The 17152-nt window shown below is 43.9% G+C and overlaps 6 protein-coding genes across 6 annotated transcripts; 2 read left to right on the forward strand and 4 right to left on the reverse strand.

Moving 5' to 3' along the window:
- Positions 1 to 1354: 1354 nt before the first annotated feature.
- Positions 1355 to 2563, reverse strand: BYT42DRAFT_617730 (uncharacterized protein; the record flags this gene model as incomplete). The annotated part of the gene is made up of 6 exons (XM_051572207.1): positions 1355 to 1384; positions 1453 to 1585; positions 1753 to 1852; positions 1920 to 2067; positions 2128 to 2307; positions 2363 to 2563. 6 exons carry the CDS (start codon positions 2561 to 2563, stop codon positions 1355 to 1357), a joined length of 792 nt encoding a protein of 263 aa, XP_051419307.1.
- Positions 2564 to 3319: 756 nt separating this feature from the next.
- Positions 3320 to 5127, reverse strand: BYT42DRAFT_595606 (Cupredoxin; the record flags this gene model as incomplete). Its single annotated transcript, XM_051570866.1, has 2 exons — positions 3320 to 3442; positions 3511 to 5127. 2 exons carry the CDS (start codon positions 5125 to 5127, stop codon positions 3320 to 3322), a joined length of 1740 nt encoding a protein of 579 aa, XP_051419308.1.
- A 1782-nt stretch (positions 5128 to 6909) lies between these two features.
- BYT42DRAFT_617732 (Peroxin-3) lies at positions 6910 to 8946 on the reverse strand (the record flags this gene model as incomplete). Its single annotated transcript, XM_051572208.1, has 7 exons — positions 6910 to 6990; positions 7054 to 7300; positions 7368 to 7508; positions 7577 to 7678; positions 7743 to 8028; positions 8092 to 8723; positions 8783 to 8946. 7 exons carry the CDS (start codon positions 8944 to 8946, stop codon positions 6910 to 6912), a joined length of 1653 nt encoding a protein of 550 aa, XP_051419309.1.
- Positions 8947 to 10096: 1150 nt separating this feature from the next.
- Positions 10097 to 11515, forward strand: BYT42DRAFT_503944 (kinase-like domain-containing protein; the record flags this gene model as incomplete). The annotated part of the gene is made up of 7 exons (XM_051564941.1): positions 10097 to 10286; positions 10340 to 10461; positions 10522 to 10627; positions 10683 to 10771; positions 10856 to 10909; positions 10991 to 11203; positions 11270 to 11515. 7 exons carry the CDS (start codon positions 10097 to 10099, stop codon positions 11513 to 11515), a joined length of 1020 nt encoding a protein of 339 aa, XP_051419310.1.
- Positions 11516 to 13404: 1889 nt separating this feature from the next.
- Positions 13405 to 15785, forward strand: BYT42DRAFT_595609 (uncharacterized protein; the record flags this gene model as incomplete). Its single annotated transcript, XM_051570867.1, has 8 exons — positions 13405 to 13798; positions 13858 to 13965; positions 14022 to 14245; positions 14324 to 14448; positions 14508 to 14824; positions 14911 to 15196; positions 15263 to 15327; positions 15394 to 15785. 8 exons carry the CDS (start codon positions 13405 to 13407, stop codon positions 15783 to 15785), a joined length of 1911 nt encoding a protein of 636 aa, XP_051419311.1.
- A 75-nt stretch (positions 15786 to 15860) lies between these two features.
- BYT42DRAFT_503843 (Alpha/Beta hydrolase protein) lies at positions 15861 to 16733 on the reverse strand (the record flags this gene model as incomplete). The annotated part of the gene is made up of 2 exons (XM_051564931.1): positions 15861 to 16467; positions 16531 to 16733. The coding sequence occupies 2 exons, from the start codon at positions 16731 to 16733 to the stop codon at positions 15861 to 15863; spliced, it is 810 nt and encodes a 269-aa protein (XP_051419312.1).
- Between the last annotated feature and the right edge of the window lie 419 nt (positions 16734 to 17152).

Genomic DNA, 17152 nt, shown 5'->3' on the forward strand with positions numbered 1-17152 from the left:
TAAAACATTTCATCTACACCAAGAAGTCACTGGTTATTCCGTTATTCATCACTTTTCTCGCGGATAAACGTTTAACCGGATTTAGTAATTACCTTGACAACTAGAGAGAAAGACACAACAACCGAACCTCCCGATATCCTACCTCCAACGCACTGCCCACCACCAGCTGCGCAAGATCTATTAGAACCGCAGAGCGAAATAGTGCATTTCTGCCCCGCCATTCCGACATCCGGCCATCAGCCTAAAAAATATTCTTTAAACAAACGGCGGCGGTCATCGTTACTCCCATCTCGCATTTCCCGTATCCCCACGAAAAAACGTACCCGCGTCACCCTTCCTGAACTTATTAGCTTCACTACCAAGCGTGAACACACTATGGGTGCGGTCAAAACCATCAAAAAAATTGAAAAAAAAGCCCAAGACCCAACGGGGGCATCGAAACCTCAAAAAAAGATTTCTCCTGAAGCCCTGGAACAATTGAACTCCGACTTTGAGAACATGCGCAACACAGATCTCAAATGTCCCAAATGCCACACTCTAGGCCATATTCGTAAAAACGGCCATAATAAGAGCGATCCTCCCATGCCTCTTTTTCTTTGCCGCTGCGGAGAACGGTTTACGCATCTTACGATGCAATTTTTAATCGCACAATGCCGCGTTCGCCTGCATACAAAGCTTCTAATATAAAGCCTGAAATCCGTCAACAACTGGAATAGGAGTATGCGGTGAAAAAGTAGTTTGCATACTCTTGCGCACGTCTACGAGAAAATGGAAGGAGCCAATCAGCTGAGGCTGCTTCTTTTTATCGCACCACTTATTCCTACAGATTATCAATTAACTGTTGTCCAAATTGCATCAAACGATACATAACTAGGAGAGAGCAGGTCGTAGAGGAAGTGACTCTGAATCTTCACCGGTTCATCATCTTCCAAGCGCAAAATTCATGAGAAGAAAATCGACCGCGCAACACCAACTATGAGATTCGAAACCGACGTCACCTTGGCATATAATGATAAATTCAACCATTGCCGATCAGATAGAGTCTTTTTTTTTCCCCCGTTCAACACATCGTTACGATGAGTTATCAAAGAGTGGTTGTCCTCGTAAATGCCGTTACAGTCCTTTGCCTGTTTGTTTGTTTTTTTTTTGGTTTTCGTTCTTTTTCCTCTTTTTGCTATGCCATGCGAAAGTGGTTTACTTTTTTTTTTTAGCAGTCGTAGCATCGCCCAACACAGAATGGAACATCATCCGATAATAACGCAGTAGTCGAAAAGATCGCAGTAGACGAATATAACATGTAGGCCGAGCCAAAGATTTTCTTTGTTAAAGCATGCTACAGTTGCACGGAAGCTTTTCAATCAAGAGCCATTTCGACATCTTCATTCTAAAGATCGTTCAAAAGAAGGTGAGCAACGATCATCAATAGTGAATGAAAGCGCAAACTTGACTTACCACTGTGTTATTACTCTTCATGTAAGCATCCATTTCATTATCTAAATCAGTTGCACTCTTGGCGCTCCTGGCAGGACCTCGAGTTCCCAGTCTACCTCGGCCACGTCCTCCTTCTGGACGTCTATCGCGGCGACTACATATGAAAAGCATCGAAAATCAGCCTTGGAATTGATCCGTGCATCAAAATATCTCCCACCAAGCGTCCAAATGGTCGTCGCATCGATTTAAAACCAAACATGGGATTGCGATATTTAAACACTTGAAAGATTCACATGGTAGAAAAGAAAGAATGTAACGCACCCTGTAGAGCCTCTCATTGGTTGTCTATCACCTGAACGGAATGGTCTTCGCTCTCGCTCTCGCTCCCGCTCCGGACTCATTTGAATTTTCATGGCTTGACCTGGTCATGGAGTTTCGGTTTAGTTCACACAGTTCGCAAATTTCAATCGCTTTTTGCATCGGCTTACCATCAAGTTCTACAGTATCGTACTTCTTGATAGCTCTTTCAGCATCACGTTGACTGGTGAAGGAAATACGAGCCACACCGGTGGAACGTCCGGAACGGTCAAAAATAATGCGGGTCTTTTCCACAGGGCCAACCATAGCAAACAGATCCTAAGGTAGTTTGCTTGGTTTAATATCCAGACGCAACGCATTGAAGGTCTTTATCCATACTTTGAGATCATCTTCTGTCACGTTGTAATGAAGGTTTTCAATGGTTATTTCAGCACCAGCACCACGATTTCTATCGCCAGCACCACGATGGCCGCCCAGTCTGGCGGTAATGGAGCGATCTTGGTTATCCTCGAACAAATCATGTGCCCACTGCTGGTTTACGTCACGACGAGTGGTGACCTATTACTAAAGTCAACCTATCGTTGAGAATGAATCACTATTTGTATTGACTTACAGATGAACGGTTTCCTCTATCTTCGACTGTACGAATCGCTGATCGAAACATTCGGTTGGTGCGAATAGGACCTCCTGAGCGTTTACGAATACCACCAGATGGCGTTGAGATCGGACGTTGATTCGGTCGAGTCGTTCTTCTTCTATCTTCTCTGTTCTCTTTGATCACTTCGTCAAGTGCTTTATCTAAATGAGACGCCATTGTATGATAAGATTAACAAAATGGAAAAAGCTTCAAAAGTTTGATAGGGCGATGGCGGTGGGGGGGTTTTTTTTTTCCAAATTTTGCATCCGTCGGGCTTTCAATGCTTCATTGGGCGCATTGAAAGCCCATTGATCAACTATGATATGAATGGATTCCTTCCTTCCAAGAGATGATTGCTGCTGCTTGCTAACCGACCTCTGAGGATGAATACAAGTCTTCCTTAACTTAATTGGTGAGAATGAATTTGCGATAATTGCGCTTCCTGACTGTGGATATCCTGCCCAACCGATGCAGCTACGCGTTGTGCGAAACTGTTCGCATAAGACGCAAAGCCGAGGATAACCCCTTTATTGTAGGTGGGAAACAATCAAAGAAGTACATCCCTTTCTTTTAACGTTATTGTCTATGTAAACACTGTTATCATTCATTTGCCTGTAAAGCACGGTTGCTGATCATCTCACTATAGCAGCTGTTAGGAAAGGTAGCTTCACACATGCGATTTGTTGGTTTAATGCATTCTTGCAAGCATTCAGGCTAGTCTGTAAAAACTTCTTCATATCATTTGCTACTGGTTGCTTTATTAAAGTATTGGTTTGTGTTAGATATTCTTACATTTACACTTTTTGTCTCTAAGCAATATCAATAAATTTCTTTTTGTCATTGCGGCTGTAGAAGTTTAACCTGCTGTAACATGCTTATCTCTACCAATACATGGTAGCTTTTATTCTCATTTATTTCAAGTAAGAGGCGGCTTTAATGTTGATGATGCTGATGAGCATTATGATGTCTATCTGTTGCAACCTCCAAGACGGTCATCATGCCTTGCAACATATGACTGGTGATATGGCAGTGGAAGGCCCATAGACCTGGATTCGTCTAAAATGTCATTATTAACTTAGTATATCTGACTTTTTATACGGGAGTTTTGGTACAAATCAACTTACTGCATGGAATCGAAGCTTGGTCCATCCGCAAGGCACACCGCCACCTTGACCCATGGTTAACCTGCTATCGTCGGGGAAAATAAAGGAAGTGTCTCTTTCGATGGGGGTAGGGTAGGACCGAATGGATGCATCTCGCTTATGATCGTAAGCGCCTGGTCCGTGGGCAATTGTGTAATGAGGGTGTCCATGGGTGTGCCAAGGGTGACCAATGCAGGCACCGGGACCGAGTGTAGTTGTGTGAATAACAAAATCAACAATTTCGTCGTGCAAAATTGGGTAGGTTTGCAAGTGATCGTCATATCCGTCGCCCTTGTTTTCCATGTTGAGTGCAACGGCAGTCATGTTGAACGCCGGACGCGTGCCTGCTTTCAATTGATTAATCAGCGGCGTCTTCCAGTGAGGAGCGAGATGGTCGTTGATAAGCCATCGGGTAGTGTTATCCTTCATCTTTTTCTCCACAGGAGTGATGATAATGGTACGGTCAGGAGGTTTGTTAAAGTCCAAGTGGGATCGCTTCACGGGTTGAAGGTAGGGGAAGATCCATTGAGACGTACTTGCGGGGAACGTAGGTTGGTCAAGCACGGTGGCGTTTTTGGCCACAGCGTCAAACATACGGTCACCCAGCTGACGATCAACAGATGAAGCATGCTTGACATAGCGGAAGATGGCAACACCATTACTGGAACTGGCTTGCGAATAATAGGGCTTCGTTCCAATGAAGTAGCTTTCATGGGCTTGATCCGTCTTCACAAGCACCGAGAATCGCTGACCCGAGGTGACTTGTAAATAGTTGGTTTCATAAGGCTTCACCAGGTTACCGTCCACTTCAATGACGGTCATCGTATGCCGAGCGATCGAAATTCCGAGCGTCGAAAAACTTAGACCACCAATGACACGTAAGCGATACGTCTTGTCCGGCAATACATCAATCGCTGAATATTTCTTGCAGGAACCATGAGCGGTGGATGTATTATGGATAGTACGTCCGTTGATCAAGTAACTATCTGCTGGCACCGAGCCTTTATAGTTGTCTCCCATAACGTAGGCCACGCGAGCTTCGGCTGTTTGCTGCCACCATTCGGAAAGCATAAGGACTCGTTCATCGTCATACTTGTAGGGTCCGTCTTTGAGAGTGTGGTGGTGGTTGTCATGATGGTGATGATGGTTTGATTCCTCAGGCCAAGAATCGTCGTCGTCGTAAACAATGAAAGGTCCTTGAATAGTGTCTTCTTGTAATCCGACGTGAGCATGATAAAAGTAGGTACCACTCTGACCAATCACTTGAAATTCATGATGGTATTCATGGCCAGGTTGAATAGGGGCTTGTGTCACGTTTGGCATTCCGTCCGCTTCCAATGATCCAATTTGGTTGATGCCGTGGAAATGCATCGTAGTCGTTTCGTTGTGTACATGATTACGAACAATGATATGGACGTGGTCGTTCTTCTTGACACGGATTGGCGGACCGGGGAACTGTCCGTTGACGACCAATTTATCAACGCTGGTAGAACAATCGGGATTCACAGAGGCCCTGCTGACATTGAGCTCGAATTTGCGCACCTTGGCCGAGACCAAAGTGCATAGCAAGAGAAGAAGGATGATGCACTTTTCTCGCATGACAGATCGCCTCGTACACGGGTTTATTTCGTAAACAGGTCGTGTACCTTTATATGCTTTTTTATAACCTGAGAAAAATAAATTTGCCATTTGTGGCAAATAAAACTAGGTTGGGAAACCTTTAATGGTTCATTTACAGAAACTAACCTCTAGTTTGCCTTGAATCGTGGTTCCCAATCCCAAGAATTTCCTTATACTGAAACCTCTGTTACACGAAAGTAATAAAATCTGGGGGATGGTACACATTGTATTTGCCGTTAAATGTCGGGAGTTTCTTTTTCTTTTGTTTCCCCCTTTTTTCATCCCTTCATATGATAGGATGGGACGGACACAAGGCTTTTCCTTTACACAACAGAATCCGATGGTGACGGCCCATTTTGGGTATAAATTCACCAAAAAAGGACAATTTTTTCAGGGATTACTGTGTTTGTTTTGCTTCGAAATGCTTTACTTCCAGGCGTCAAAATCATGTCAATAAATCAAATCACCATTGCTGATTATACATCATTTGACGTATGTTGTGCAACATAGTTTGTAGTTTTCATACCGCTGATTCGTGTTACTTGATCTGAATTGGATCCGTCGGGTCCCGGGATACTGTCTTTTCCTGCGTCTATATTTTTCCCTTGCTGCAAAATCGGTTGCAAAACGTTGCTCAACTTGCTCCGGCCTTGCATTTATCAGTTTTTAACATAGCTTGTGGCGGTTAACGATCCGGAGGCTTGATCTTATCAGATCCGTGAAACTTAAAAAAAAATCCATCTCTCATTCGAAACAAACATCTTGGAACAGATGAAGTGAGTGGCACATTTATTGCGAGAAGAGAAATTTGTACCGTAAATCTAAGAATTCTGAAAAACGACTGAATATTCACGGATAAAAGTTGTCGCAAGAAAAAAAATGGTGATGAGAATTTTTTTTAGCCTAGATCAGTTGTGTTATTCCACCTCAACCATTTCTATAATCATATATTGCGAAATGACCGCCGTCGATTGTACTGTAGATGACCACGATGTAGAGTCGCCGATTCTACATGTATTTTTCAGGACACGAAAATCCCACGTCCCAAAAATCTAAGAAATCAGAGTTGACACATGACACCAGCCTAATACTTCGTATTTGGGGCCTTTCATGCTCCTGCAACACTATGACCTTTGTCCTCATCATGTAGCAGCGCAACAAATATTTAGACTCGGATCAATCACTCACAATATCGAATATGGGAAAGTCTACCAGCTATGATAAAAATAGAATGCTAATAACGAATGTATTTGATGTCACAATATCTGGTGTGCAAAGACACACGGTGGATGGATAGCTGCTTATCTTAATCGTCTACAAGCTCGCTCAAACATATAATATATGAGCTAGCGATTCATGACATTTCTTCTAATTATTATCGAGCATCGTATATCCGCGCGAAAACATCGTATAGATGAGATACGTTTTCTAATGGCTTTCCAAGAGCTAGAAAGGTGGTGAATACATAGGAATTGTGAGGAACCATTTGGCGAAAAGTAGCTCAAGAAGATATCCACAGTTCCAGTGTTTTAACTGAGGCCGTTGATAAGGAGCAGTATAATGACGAGCAATCGCTTGGTACAGTGGAGGTGCCTTCATGACTGTCGCTGAAATAGGTAAATCCGAGTCAAAGAAAGGAAAAATGACGGGTTGTATGTAACAACAAGCTCATTACTTTATTATTGCAGAAGATGGTGTTAGATGAGAGGATCAAGCTTCAAGCTCAATTGTCGAACGAACAAATAGACCACACTCTCGGATCTATGGCGCTGTCATTTCTTCATCGTAATGCGTATAGACAAAAGCAGAGAATGCTTGCAACTCTTTGATATACGCAAATGCCTAGATGATATACCATCAGTTTCAATGTTCCCCTTTTTAAAGCTAAATACTTTAGATACGTACATTCAAATATTCATTGCCAGCAATGACAAGATGAGCCTGTCGGCTAATGGAAGGTAAAAGATTGGCCAATGTGAGTTTCTTCACGGAGGGTTGCTGGAGGACACTATCAGCTGGAATCTCCTCTATCCGACTCGAGTTTGCAACCATGGGGTCAACAATCGGCGCTAGATTTTTGGCCAGCGCATGTCGATCAAAAATAGCAAACACTTCATCCAAACATGAAGTCAAGACAGACAAGAAATCAGGACTACACGATGAAAATAGGTTAAAATGCATCATAACAATGTGCAGTTTCCACCGTTTCCTGCAAGTACCTGTCAATGAAATCCCTCGTTTCATCTAATAATCGGCGCAATGCAGTCATATCTACGCCGGTGTCACCCTCTGTAAATCCTGCTTCTCGCAATAATTCAGCCTCTTCCTCTTCGTTGTCAGGAAGCATAAATGATCGGAAACTATCAATTTGGAGTTTTTAGGTGAGCGGTTGTGCTATGAAACAGAGATTGAGCAAAAAAAATCTTACTTGATAGGTCTGTGAGTTCTTTGGTCATACTCAATTCGTGCGCGGAGCTGGCTAATGATGGCGTCGGCATCATTATAAGAAAGAGTGCTCTTCAATGGTATGCTGCAACATAGATGGTAAATTTCACGTCGTATTCGATGAAATGATCCTTTCTTTTCGCCATTACCTGCCCACAATATCGTCTACTGCCTCTTTGACTTTTTCGGAGCAGCGTTTCCATCCTCGATGAATCAACCACCAGCTGGCGCTCAAATACATGCGTTCGGTCTGTGGATCCAGAAAACCGTTTTGTGGACTGTCCCTGTCAGGCTGAAGACGTATGCTTGGCTCGGTATTTTGCAGGACAGAAACAGACCACATATACATAAACCGTCCCAAAAGATTAAGTTGAATGTGTGTTAACAATGTCAGCAGTGTTACGGAGTAAATGGCTGTCAATGTACGAGTGAAACCTATTCAAACCATTTTCTCAGTGATTTGTTTCTCCTTGAGGTGAGCCATGACATTCAACCTACTGGTGGTTTTGATCTCTTCCCACAGCAAGTACTTGGCCTTTTTATCGAGGATACCAGGTATCGGTAACGATGCAGGGTCTTCGCCATGGAAAGAGCTGACAAGGCTACCGATACTGTTATCCAATTCTCCTCCGGTCGCAGTAGCACGGTCCCGCGTTTTCGCGTCTTGTTGTTGCTCGGTCATCTCTGTCGAGATATTTTTTTCTTTAGCAGGTGGATGCACTTCCGAATGGCTTGCTCCTTCTGTATTTATTTCGGTATTAGCTACTGCAGCATAAGAAGGCGCAGATTCGTCTGTTGTTGCGGGCTTTTCGGCTGTATCCGCTTGAGCGCTAGCTACTGCAGCATAGGATGGCGCAGATTCATCTTTTGTTGCAGGCTTGTCAGCGGTATCAACATTGTCGGATCCCTTGGGCTGAACTTCTGCTGGAGTTCCTTGTTGTTCACTTTCCACCGTTGGTCTTTGCGCTTTGCGTTTCTCCTCCAATTTCTCCAGTTTTCGAGATTCCTGAAGTTTGGCCCAAGCAGCTTCAATATTCATATCGTGAAGAATGTGATCGCCCAATGCTGGCAGTAAAGAAAGGACGGTGAAAACGCAATCATTCTGATTCTGGTTAAAGCGACGTTTGAGGCTTTTGCAATTTTAGGAGTCAGATGTGGTCATTTTTAATGTCGTAGGTTGCTGACTCACCTTTCCCTACTCATTCGCTCTGCTGAAGCCTTTTCTTGCAGATCTCTGATTTTCCCAGTGGCATAGCGCCCTGCAAGGTAGCCACCACCGGCTATCGTGGCCGTAATGAATAAACCGCGTCGATGTCGTTTGACATAGTCCTTGACTGAATTCAATAGACTCATTGCTATCAAGGAATACCCAAGGCGCCAATTCGCTTTTCATGTGAATATTTCCATTCAATAAGAATCACGTGCGCGTGAGTGAGGGGAGATTTTCGGATTCCGCGACCATGGAGCTCAGTGATTTTCCGAAAAGAAAAGTCGTCAATGGCCGAGATTGGGCTGTGGGGAAGAGAACTTATTGAAAGTTCACGCATATTTCTTGCCACCCGTGGAAGCCTGGCGAGAATCTTTTGCTTTATACAAAAACGGATAATCTCAACCATGCAGAGTGGCTTTAAGCTCTACTATGTTCGATGTGATCAATCCGTTTTTCCTACATTATCATTGCTTGCACTATACGATATCTCCCAGTAAATCCGCTGTCGTAATAAAAAGGATTTCAGCATACTTTGTTAACAATACTGTCATTTTTGGTTGTAGTGTAAAATGGGTCACTGTGTTGTACTGCGAATATCATACCTATAGTATGCACAAAAGGCGTAATCTCTCAGATACACATCACAGAGAGAGGCTACATAATCAAGCATTGGTAGTGTTAAAACAAGTGTTGGCCACTATCATGAGATACGTGATCATGAGAAAATAGAAAAAAAAATGTTTTACATAAACAGTCGCTGCAGAATTTTAATTGCGTGTATTATGATATTGCAAAAGGTGAAAACATTGGCATAAATGCTTGATGTCGTACAGTAAGAAATCATATCTATGCAGAGGTTACCTTTTTCATTTTCTTGGCAGACATAAAAAGACATGATCCGACTAATTTTACTGCCGAAATGGATAACCTTTCCGTCGATGACATTCTTACGTAAACAATCGGCTATGTAAAAAGTACAAACGAATCACAGGAAACAGGACTACCAATCTCTGGACTTGAAGTGCCTGAAGGATACAAAAGCAGTCGATCAAAGGACTCTGCTATGTCAACCTGGAAGAAGAGATTGATCACGGTTCTTGAAGAAATTGGAACCAAAAGTTGCTTTTTGGGAAGGCGAGAATGTTTCGCACGTCTCAATGGCTGCTTCCCGATTTGGCATCAACTGAGTCCTCTGGTTCATAGTCACAGCCAATAGGAGCCCGCTGAACGGGCTTGAAGCCTTCGACAGAAAAAAAGTTCACCTCATCCCTTCGATTCCGTCATCTTCCATCAATGCAATCGCAGCAGCCTGTCCGACATTCCCGTATACCTGAACAACAGGGCATAGGACAGACGCTTCCGCCGGTCCCTGTCGGCATCGATAACTTTCATGCTCAACCTCTCCCGGCAGGCGTCATGCCGAACGGCAGTCGTATACAAGTCGGTCGATACCAAGTCATTACTCATAATTTCATCGCTGAAGGTCACCAACGTTATTCATCACCTGCACCATCGTGCCACTCACATGCTCTATAGGTGGTTTTGCCCATGTATACCTAGCACGCATAGAAGGGAAGCAAGGCTACGTTGTTTTAAAGAGAGTAGCGGTACCTGATACAGAGCGGTTGAAGACTGTTGAGAAGGAAATTGCTTTTATGGTAATTCGGGTTTATCTTGTGTTCGTAATAATTGCAAATATTAATCGCATTCCCGTACAGAGACGATTAGGGGAACATAAAAACATTGTACGTTACTATGAATCGAGGGTGGACGCTCTTCGCACTGGCGGGTTCGAGGCATTGATTTTGATGGAATATTGCCCAGGTAGCTGAGATACTATGGTTAATCCCATAACAACAGATCTAACATTTTTTTCTAGGTGGTGGCGTGATTGATCTTATGAACCGAAGATTACAACAGAGATTGACCGAGCCGGAAATTCTGCAAATTTTTGGTGACGTTTGCGAGGTATGTGCAATAAAGCTCTTGTCGCCAAAGAGCCACGATACGCAACGTTGGACGCTTACTATTATTTTATTGTTGCTCTGGAAGGCGCTCGCTTACATGCATTACTGTAATCCTCCAGTACTTCACCGAGACCTAAAGGTAATATGTCTATTTGTATGCTTCTTCCACGAGATATTTTTTTTCGTACTCACGGTTGTCCCTTTTCCCCAATCGAATCAGGTAGAAAATATTCTCATCTTGTCGCAGAATCATTTTAAGCTTTGCGATTTTGGATCGGCGGCTCTGTCCAAAGGAGATTACGTACCAAAGACCTTGCAAGAAGTTCAAAAACTGGAAGATGATATTCAGCGCCATACAACCTTGCAATATCGTGCACCCGAGATGATTGATATTTATCAAAAGAAACCAATCAATGAAAAAGCGGATATTTGGGTAAGAACACATCGTGATGGCCCCAGTTATTACGGAATAGATTTTTGATCTGCTGCCCATGAGTAGGCTTTAGGTGTACTTTTGTACAAACTTTGTTACTATACGACTCCTTTCGAGGAGCAAGGACAACTGGCTATTTTGAACGCGCATTACACCATACCGAATCAGCCCATGTTTTCCGACAGTCTTATTCGCTTGATCCGATCAATGTTACAGGAGGATCAAACAAAGCGACCGAATATTTACCAAGTGGTACGATCGGTATCGCAGATGAAAGGTGTCGAATGCCCCATTCGTAATGTAAGCTCATGATAGCATGCTCTTTCTTAATTTTGTCCGGCTTTCGGCAAGCTCATGCTTTTTTGGACAGATTTATCACGAACCTCAAATCTCCCCTGTGCCGAGTTACCAGAGTCCAGAAAGCACGAAAAGCGAAAGTCCTCCCTCTATATTTGAGAGGTTACCGAGTCCACCTCATCAAGTTCCTCACATCACACCTATGCGTCGTGGACGGCCCATACGTCATGAGAAAAGCCCATCGGAACAGTTGACGGAAGCAGATCCTTTTATTCCTACGGCCAATGCCAAACATACTCACACCAGCTCCTTCTCCTCGGGTACATCGGATGTGCAGGATAAGAGTTCTAGAACCAGTCCAGTAGTTCAAGGCGCACGCGAGATCCTTGGTTTTGATTCTGATTTCCAACCAACGTTAACAACGCCTAGTAAAAGTCTTAATGGAAGTCCTAGGCCGCCTCCCGAAGAGAAGAAATTAAGTACAGCCACTGAACCTATCAGTGTCCAATCTACCCCAGATATACGCTCCGATACTAGTATCTCGCGGGTTCATCATGGACCTCGTATCTCTGGGCCGTCACCCTCAGCCGACTCATCACCCTTATTACGCCATGGTGTATCTCCCAGCATGGAGGCGCGCTTGCAAGCGATAAAGAATGGTGGTTTCAGCAGTTCACCTCAGCAACCACCTCCGAAACCGATGTTACCCAAGAAGAGCGACAGTCCCGTACAGAATTTGAAATCGAATGGCAGTGGTTCTTATTCACGCGACGAGAGTCTTCAGGGCGGAGAGCAAATGGTCAAAGAGGCGAAAACAAGCAGCGATATGACGGAATACAAGTGGGCGAAGTTAGAATCGCAAACACTTCCACCGATATCTATTCCGCCTACAGCATCACCATCCACATCTCCCAAGAGTGAGCCTGTGACCCAGACATCTCCATCTGTACCATATAAACCAAAAGCGCCTCCGAAACCTGCCCGATTCCGTGTTGCTCAGAGAATTAAGGTCTTTGAGAACATCTCCAGCCCACAAAATCAAGACGAGGATACCTCTTTGTCTGAGTTTGAGCACAAATTCCCATCCATGGAAGAGTTATCCAAACACCTTCCATCCAGCAGTAGCAGCTCCCCTCGAAGTTCAACGTAAAGGGACAAATCAGGTCAATAAAATATCTCCATTTTTTGATAGAGTGTTTTTTACCGTGTGCCTCGGCCGTCCTTTATAATACATGGTTAAAAGGAAAGCGTTTATCACCTGATCATGATGAAATTAGAAAGATACTTCTTTTCACCAAAATATCTTGGGACAATAACAAAATTAGATAGATGTTCTCCTCATCATACGGCTCAAAAATGACCGACAATTCGTTCCTTGGATGGGTTTTGATGCTTCACTGATAAACTAAATTAACAGGGTTGCGTCCCCATGCCACCAGAACATGGTGCCGGAGTTTGACACGAATTTTGGCATGCAATGTTTGCAGTATGATTAGGTCCTGTGTTTTGTTCCTAAATTTTTGCGCTTTATCTATGCTTAGCAAATAAAAAAAATAGGAACAAACAAGAGCAATAACAAAGATTGATAAGCGTTTTTGGCGTTATTCGGGTGATTTTTTTTGTCTGCAGGCCATATTTGATATTGGACTATGGTTACTAACATATAAAGTTTGGAAGGTGGTTAAATGGGTCGTAAATGTGCTCTTATTGATTACAGATTATCGGCTGGTAGTGCCAGCCAATAAGATTAAGGTATCACGATGATGCTTTTTTCACAGAGGGCCAATGCATAATATAGAACGTGTTCCCACGCTTAGAAGCCTCGATATATTTGGAAATAAGCTTAGAAGACCTGCAGCTCGCCAATTCTTAGTCGCTCCTTCCTCTCCTCGTCATACATTATCATGGAGTTTATCGACAAAGATTTATGGACCAACGCTGCTCAACGAATTGAATGGATCCAACCCCCTTCGACTGTGCTCGGCAGTCGTCGCGGCACCAATCCACATATTTGGTTCCCTGGAGGAACGTTGAATACGTGTTACAACTGTCTAGACCGTCATGTAAAAACAGACCCTCACCGTCCAGCATTTATATGGGATTCTCCTGTGAGCAACTCCAAGCGCACATACACCTATGAGCAAGTATTGGAACAAGTTCAGACATTAGCCGGACTTCTGTGGGACCACAAAGTCCGCAAAGGAGACGTCGTGCTGATCTACATGCCCATGGTACCAGAGGCTGCTTTTGCGTTGCTTGCTTGTGCGCGTCTTGGAGCAATCCACAGTGTTGTCTTTGGTAGGTACCGGTCACCTTTGCTTGCGTAGATTTCATTTTATTCACCATCTCTCTATCAGGAGGATTTGCCCCCAAGGAACTGGCCAAGCGTATCAGCGACTGTAAACCCAAGGTGATCCTCACCGCAAGTTGTGGTATTGAGCCGAAACGAACAATCGCCTACAGACGTAAGTAACGCATGGCTGAACTGATTAGATATAACCTTAAAAATACTTTCTCTTAGCTTTATTGAAAGCGGCTCTGGCCATGACAATGCATACGGTTCCCGTCACACTTGTCCTCCAGCGCCCAATGCTGTACGCGACAATGGAACCCAACGATTTGGATTTTGCTACTGAAATGGAACGAGTTCGGCAAAGTAACTTGCTATTCAAAGATTGCGTCGAAGTAGCCAGTGAGGATCCATTATATATACTTTACACTAGCGGAACCACGGGGCAACCAAAGGCAGGCTTTTTTTTTTTTTTTGGAAAATGATGGAATGGCATATTTTGGCTTACCAATGTCAATTTCAATCAAAAACAGGGCGTTGTACGATCGAATGGTGGCCACGCGGTGGTTATCAATTGGAGTGTGGAGTACGTGTTTGGCATAAAGAAGGGGGATGTCATGTTTACTGCCAGCGACATTGGTTGGGCTGTGAGCCATAGGTATGTAAGAAAAATATGTATGCATAGCAAGAAAAATGCCGATCTAATGAGACATTAAGCTATACGGTTTATGGTCCGTTGTTTGTCGGGGCAACATCCATCCTGTATGAAGGCAAACCTGTGCTGACGCCTGATGCTGGTCAGTTTTGGAGAGTGGTGTCGGAATATGGCGTCAAGACAATGTTTACGGCACCAACCGCCGTTCGAGCCATTCGAAGAGAAGATCCAGCAGGGTTATTGGCAAAGCAGTACGATATGAGGTCGCTTAAAGCGCTCTTCCTTGCCGGTGAGCGCAGTGATCCCGAAACACTGAGATGGTGTCAAGATATTGTGGGCAGTAGCTGTCTAGTCATTGATAACTATTGGAGTACAGAGCGTAAGTAGATAACGAGAGAGACGTAAAGCGTAGTGGATCAAAGAGAACGGAAATACTCATTCTGGAATTTTTATTTGCAAGAAAAGTGGGTTCACCTGTGACAGCCACTTGTATGGGCGATGTGAATCAGTCCATGAAATTAGGTTCAGCTGGAAGGCAAGTACCGGGATCGCTCATTCGTGTCATTTTGGAAGACAGCCACCAGGAAGCTACCGGTCCCAATCAATTCGGCAATATCGTTCTCAAACTTCCATTACCGCCTGCGTCTTTCCCTTGTTTATGGAACAATCCTGAGGGGTATAATAAAAGCTACTTTGCAAAGTATCCTGGGTATTACGACACTGGTGATGCGGGAATGATTGACGAAGAAGGGTAAGAATCCACAAAAAAAATGACGGATTGGAATTCGACTCTAAAAACGTGATATCTTCTTCTTAGTTTTGTGCATATTATGTCGCGTGTGGACGACATTATCAATGTGGCCGGTCATCGCCTATCGACAGGTAAATTCAAAACGATAGGCTTATGTATGTGAACGATGCAATAAATGATAATCATATTTTACATAGGTTCTATCGAGGAAATCCTGATTGCGCATCCGAAAGTAGCAGAGTGTTGCGTGGTGCCTCTACCGGACGAAATCAAAGGACATGTCCCATTGGGGATTTTGGTACTAAAAACCGACGATGACATTGTATTTGAAGAGCTACTGGAGGAGCTCGTCGCAAATACACGTCGTGATCTCGGCGCGATCGCATGTTTCAACCGAGCCGTCATTGTTCCCAAGCTTCCAAAAACCCGCAGCGGCAAGGTTTTGCGCCGTTGTATTCGTGATATGCTCGAAGGCAAGCCCTTGAAAGTTCCCGCTACCATCGAAGATGAAACCGCATTACAGGAGATCCAGGATATTTTAGAAGCACAAGAACTGCTGCCCAAAAAGATGTCGCTAGCTAAACTTTAGAATACTTCGGTCTTGATGCAGTGCGAACAAAGTTTTTCGTAGGAATCCATTGAGTCCACAGAATAAGAGCTCCATTCACAGTGTACCTTCGCGAGCTTGAATAAAGTCCCGTATGGAGGTAATAAAACGAGTCGACTCTACGACAAAGATATCCATATGGGTTGATTTTCTGAATGTTTGAAATACTGCCCGATCTTTTACGCGTTCACAAAGCTTTTGCATATGCGCATAGGGCACAATCTCATCTTTTTCGGATGACAAAAATAGAATGGGCGCTTTGACTTGGGTTATGACGGACTCGCTACGCCAGTGGTTCCACAGGAAGTACTTTGCAATTAACGGATAAGGCGTGTAACGCGGGTACATAGCTTTCACCATGTCCAGAATGCTTGTGAACGTGTTTTCCAGGATAACGCCACGCACAGAGATGTGAGATTGAGCAGCCAAATGGACAGCCACCGCTCCGCCGAGACTGTGGCCGTACAAATAGATCGATCGTTCAGGATAGCGTTGTTTGACATCGTTATAAATGGCCTCTGCGTCTATCAAAAGCCCTTTTTCGTTGGCGCGCCCTGTACTGCTTCCGTATCCGCGGTAACAAATGCCAACGACCGTAGCATTGGGTACAGCTCTCATCATTGTCTTGAACAAGGGGAGTCGGTGGATCATATTGCCAGCATTGCTACGCAGATAAATTGGTTCCCAGTTCCATCTCGATTCAACTTTTTGTCATGGTTCAATTTACCCTTGAAAATAGATAATGATGGGCCCATTATTCTGCACAGGGCCGTGAGCGATAAACCCGCGTAAACGATGTCCGTCGGGTGTGGACACAGCGTGTTCTTCCACTTGTAAATGGAGAGTTTCGTCTTTGACGAATCGCTCGTGACGGGAGCCCATGGGAATGTATCCCATGTAGATCAGTTTATTTTGAAAGGCAATCAGCATAAGACACTACGCAACGTTTTTGTTTTTAAGCACCTCGACCTTTGAATAAGCAGCGGATAAAAATGATACCTTGTAAGCATACAGTGCAGCTGGTACACCTGTGATGATCAACCCAGCAGTAGATAATGTAGACAAACAGCGGGGGCAGTATATCGGTTGGAGCTTGTGAACATGACGACCCCACTGACGATGAGCAATTCTGTAGAAAGACATGACAAAGTGAATTCTCGGTCTTGGAACAACAACAAACATAATAAAGTACAAATGAATTGCCCAGCTTAAAGCCCAGATTGAAATGGCACAATCCCTTTTTGTTTCCTCCACATTCATGTTTTCTGTTACGGTAATGACAAGAATCTCATCAGGGAGATGATGTATTTTCATAGAAGAATAAGGGCACCCTTCTTCTTTATGCATAA

This window comes from Radiomyces spectabilis, assembly GCF_025331425.1.
Source record: "Radiomyces spectabilis strain NRRL 2753 chromosome Unknown BYT42scaffold_14, whole genome shotgun sequence".
Classification (NCBI taxonomy): Eukaryota; Fungi; Mucoromycota; class Mucoromycetes; order Mucorales; family Radiomycetaceae; genus Radiomyces; species Radiomyces spectabilis.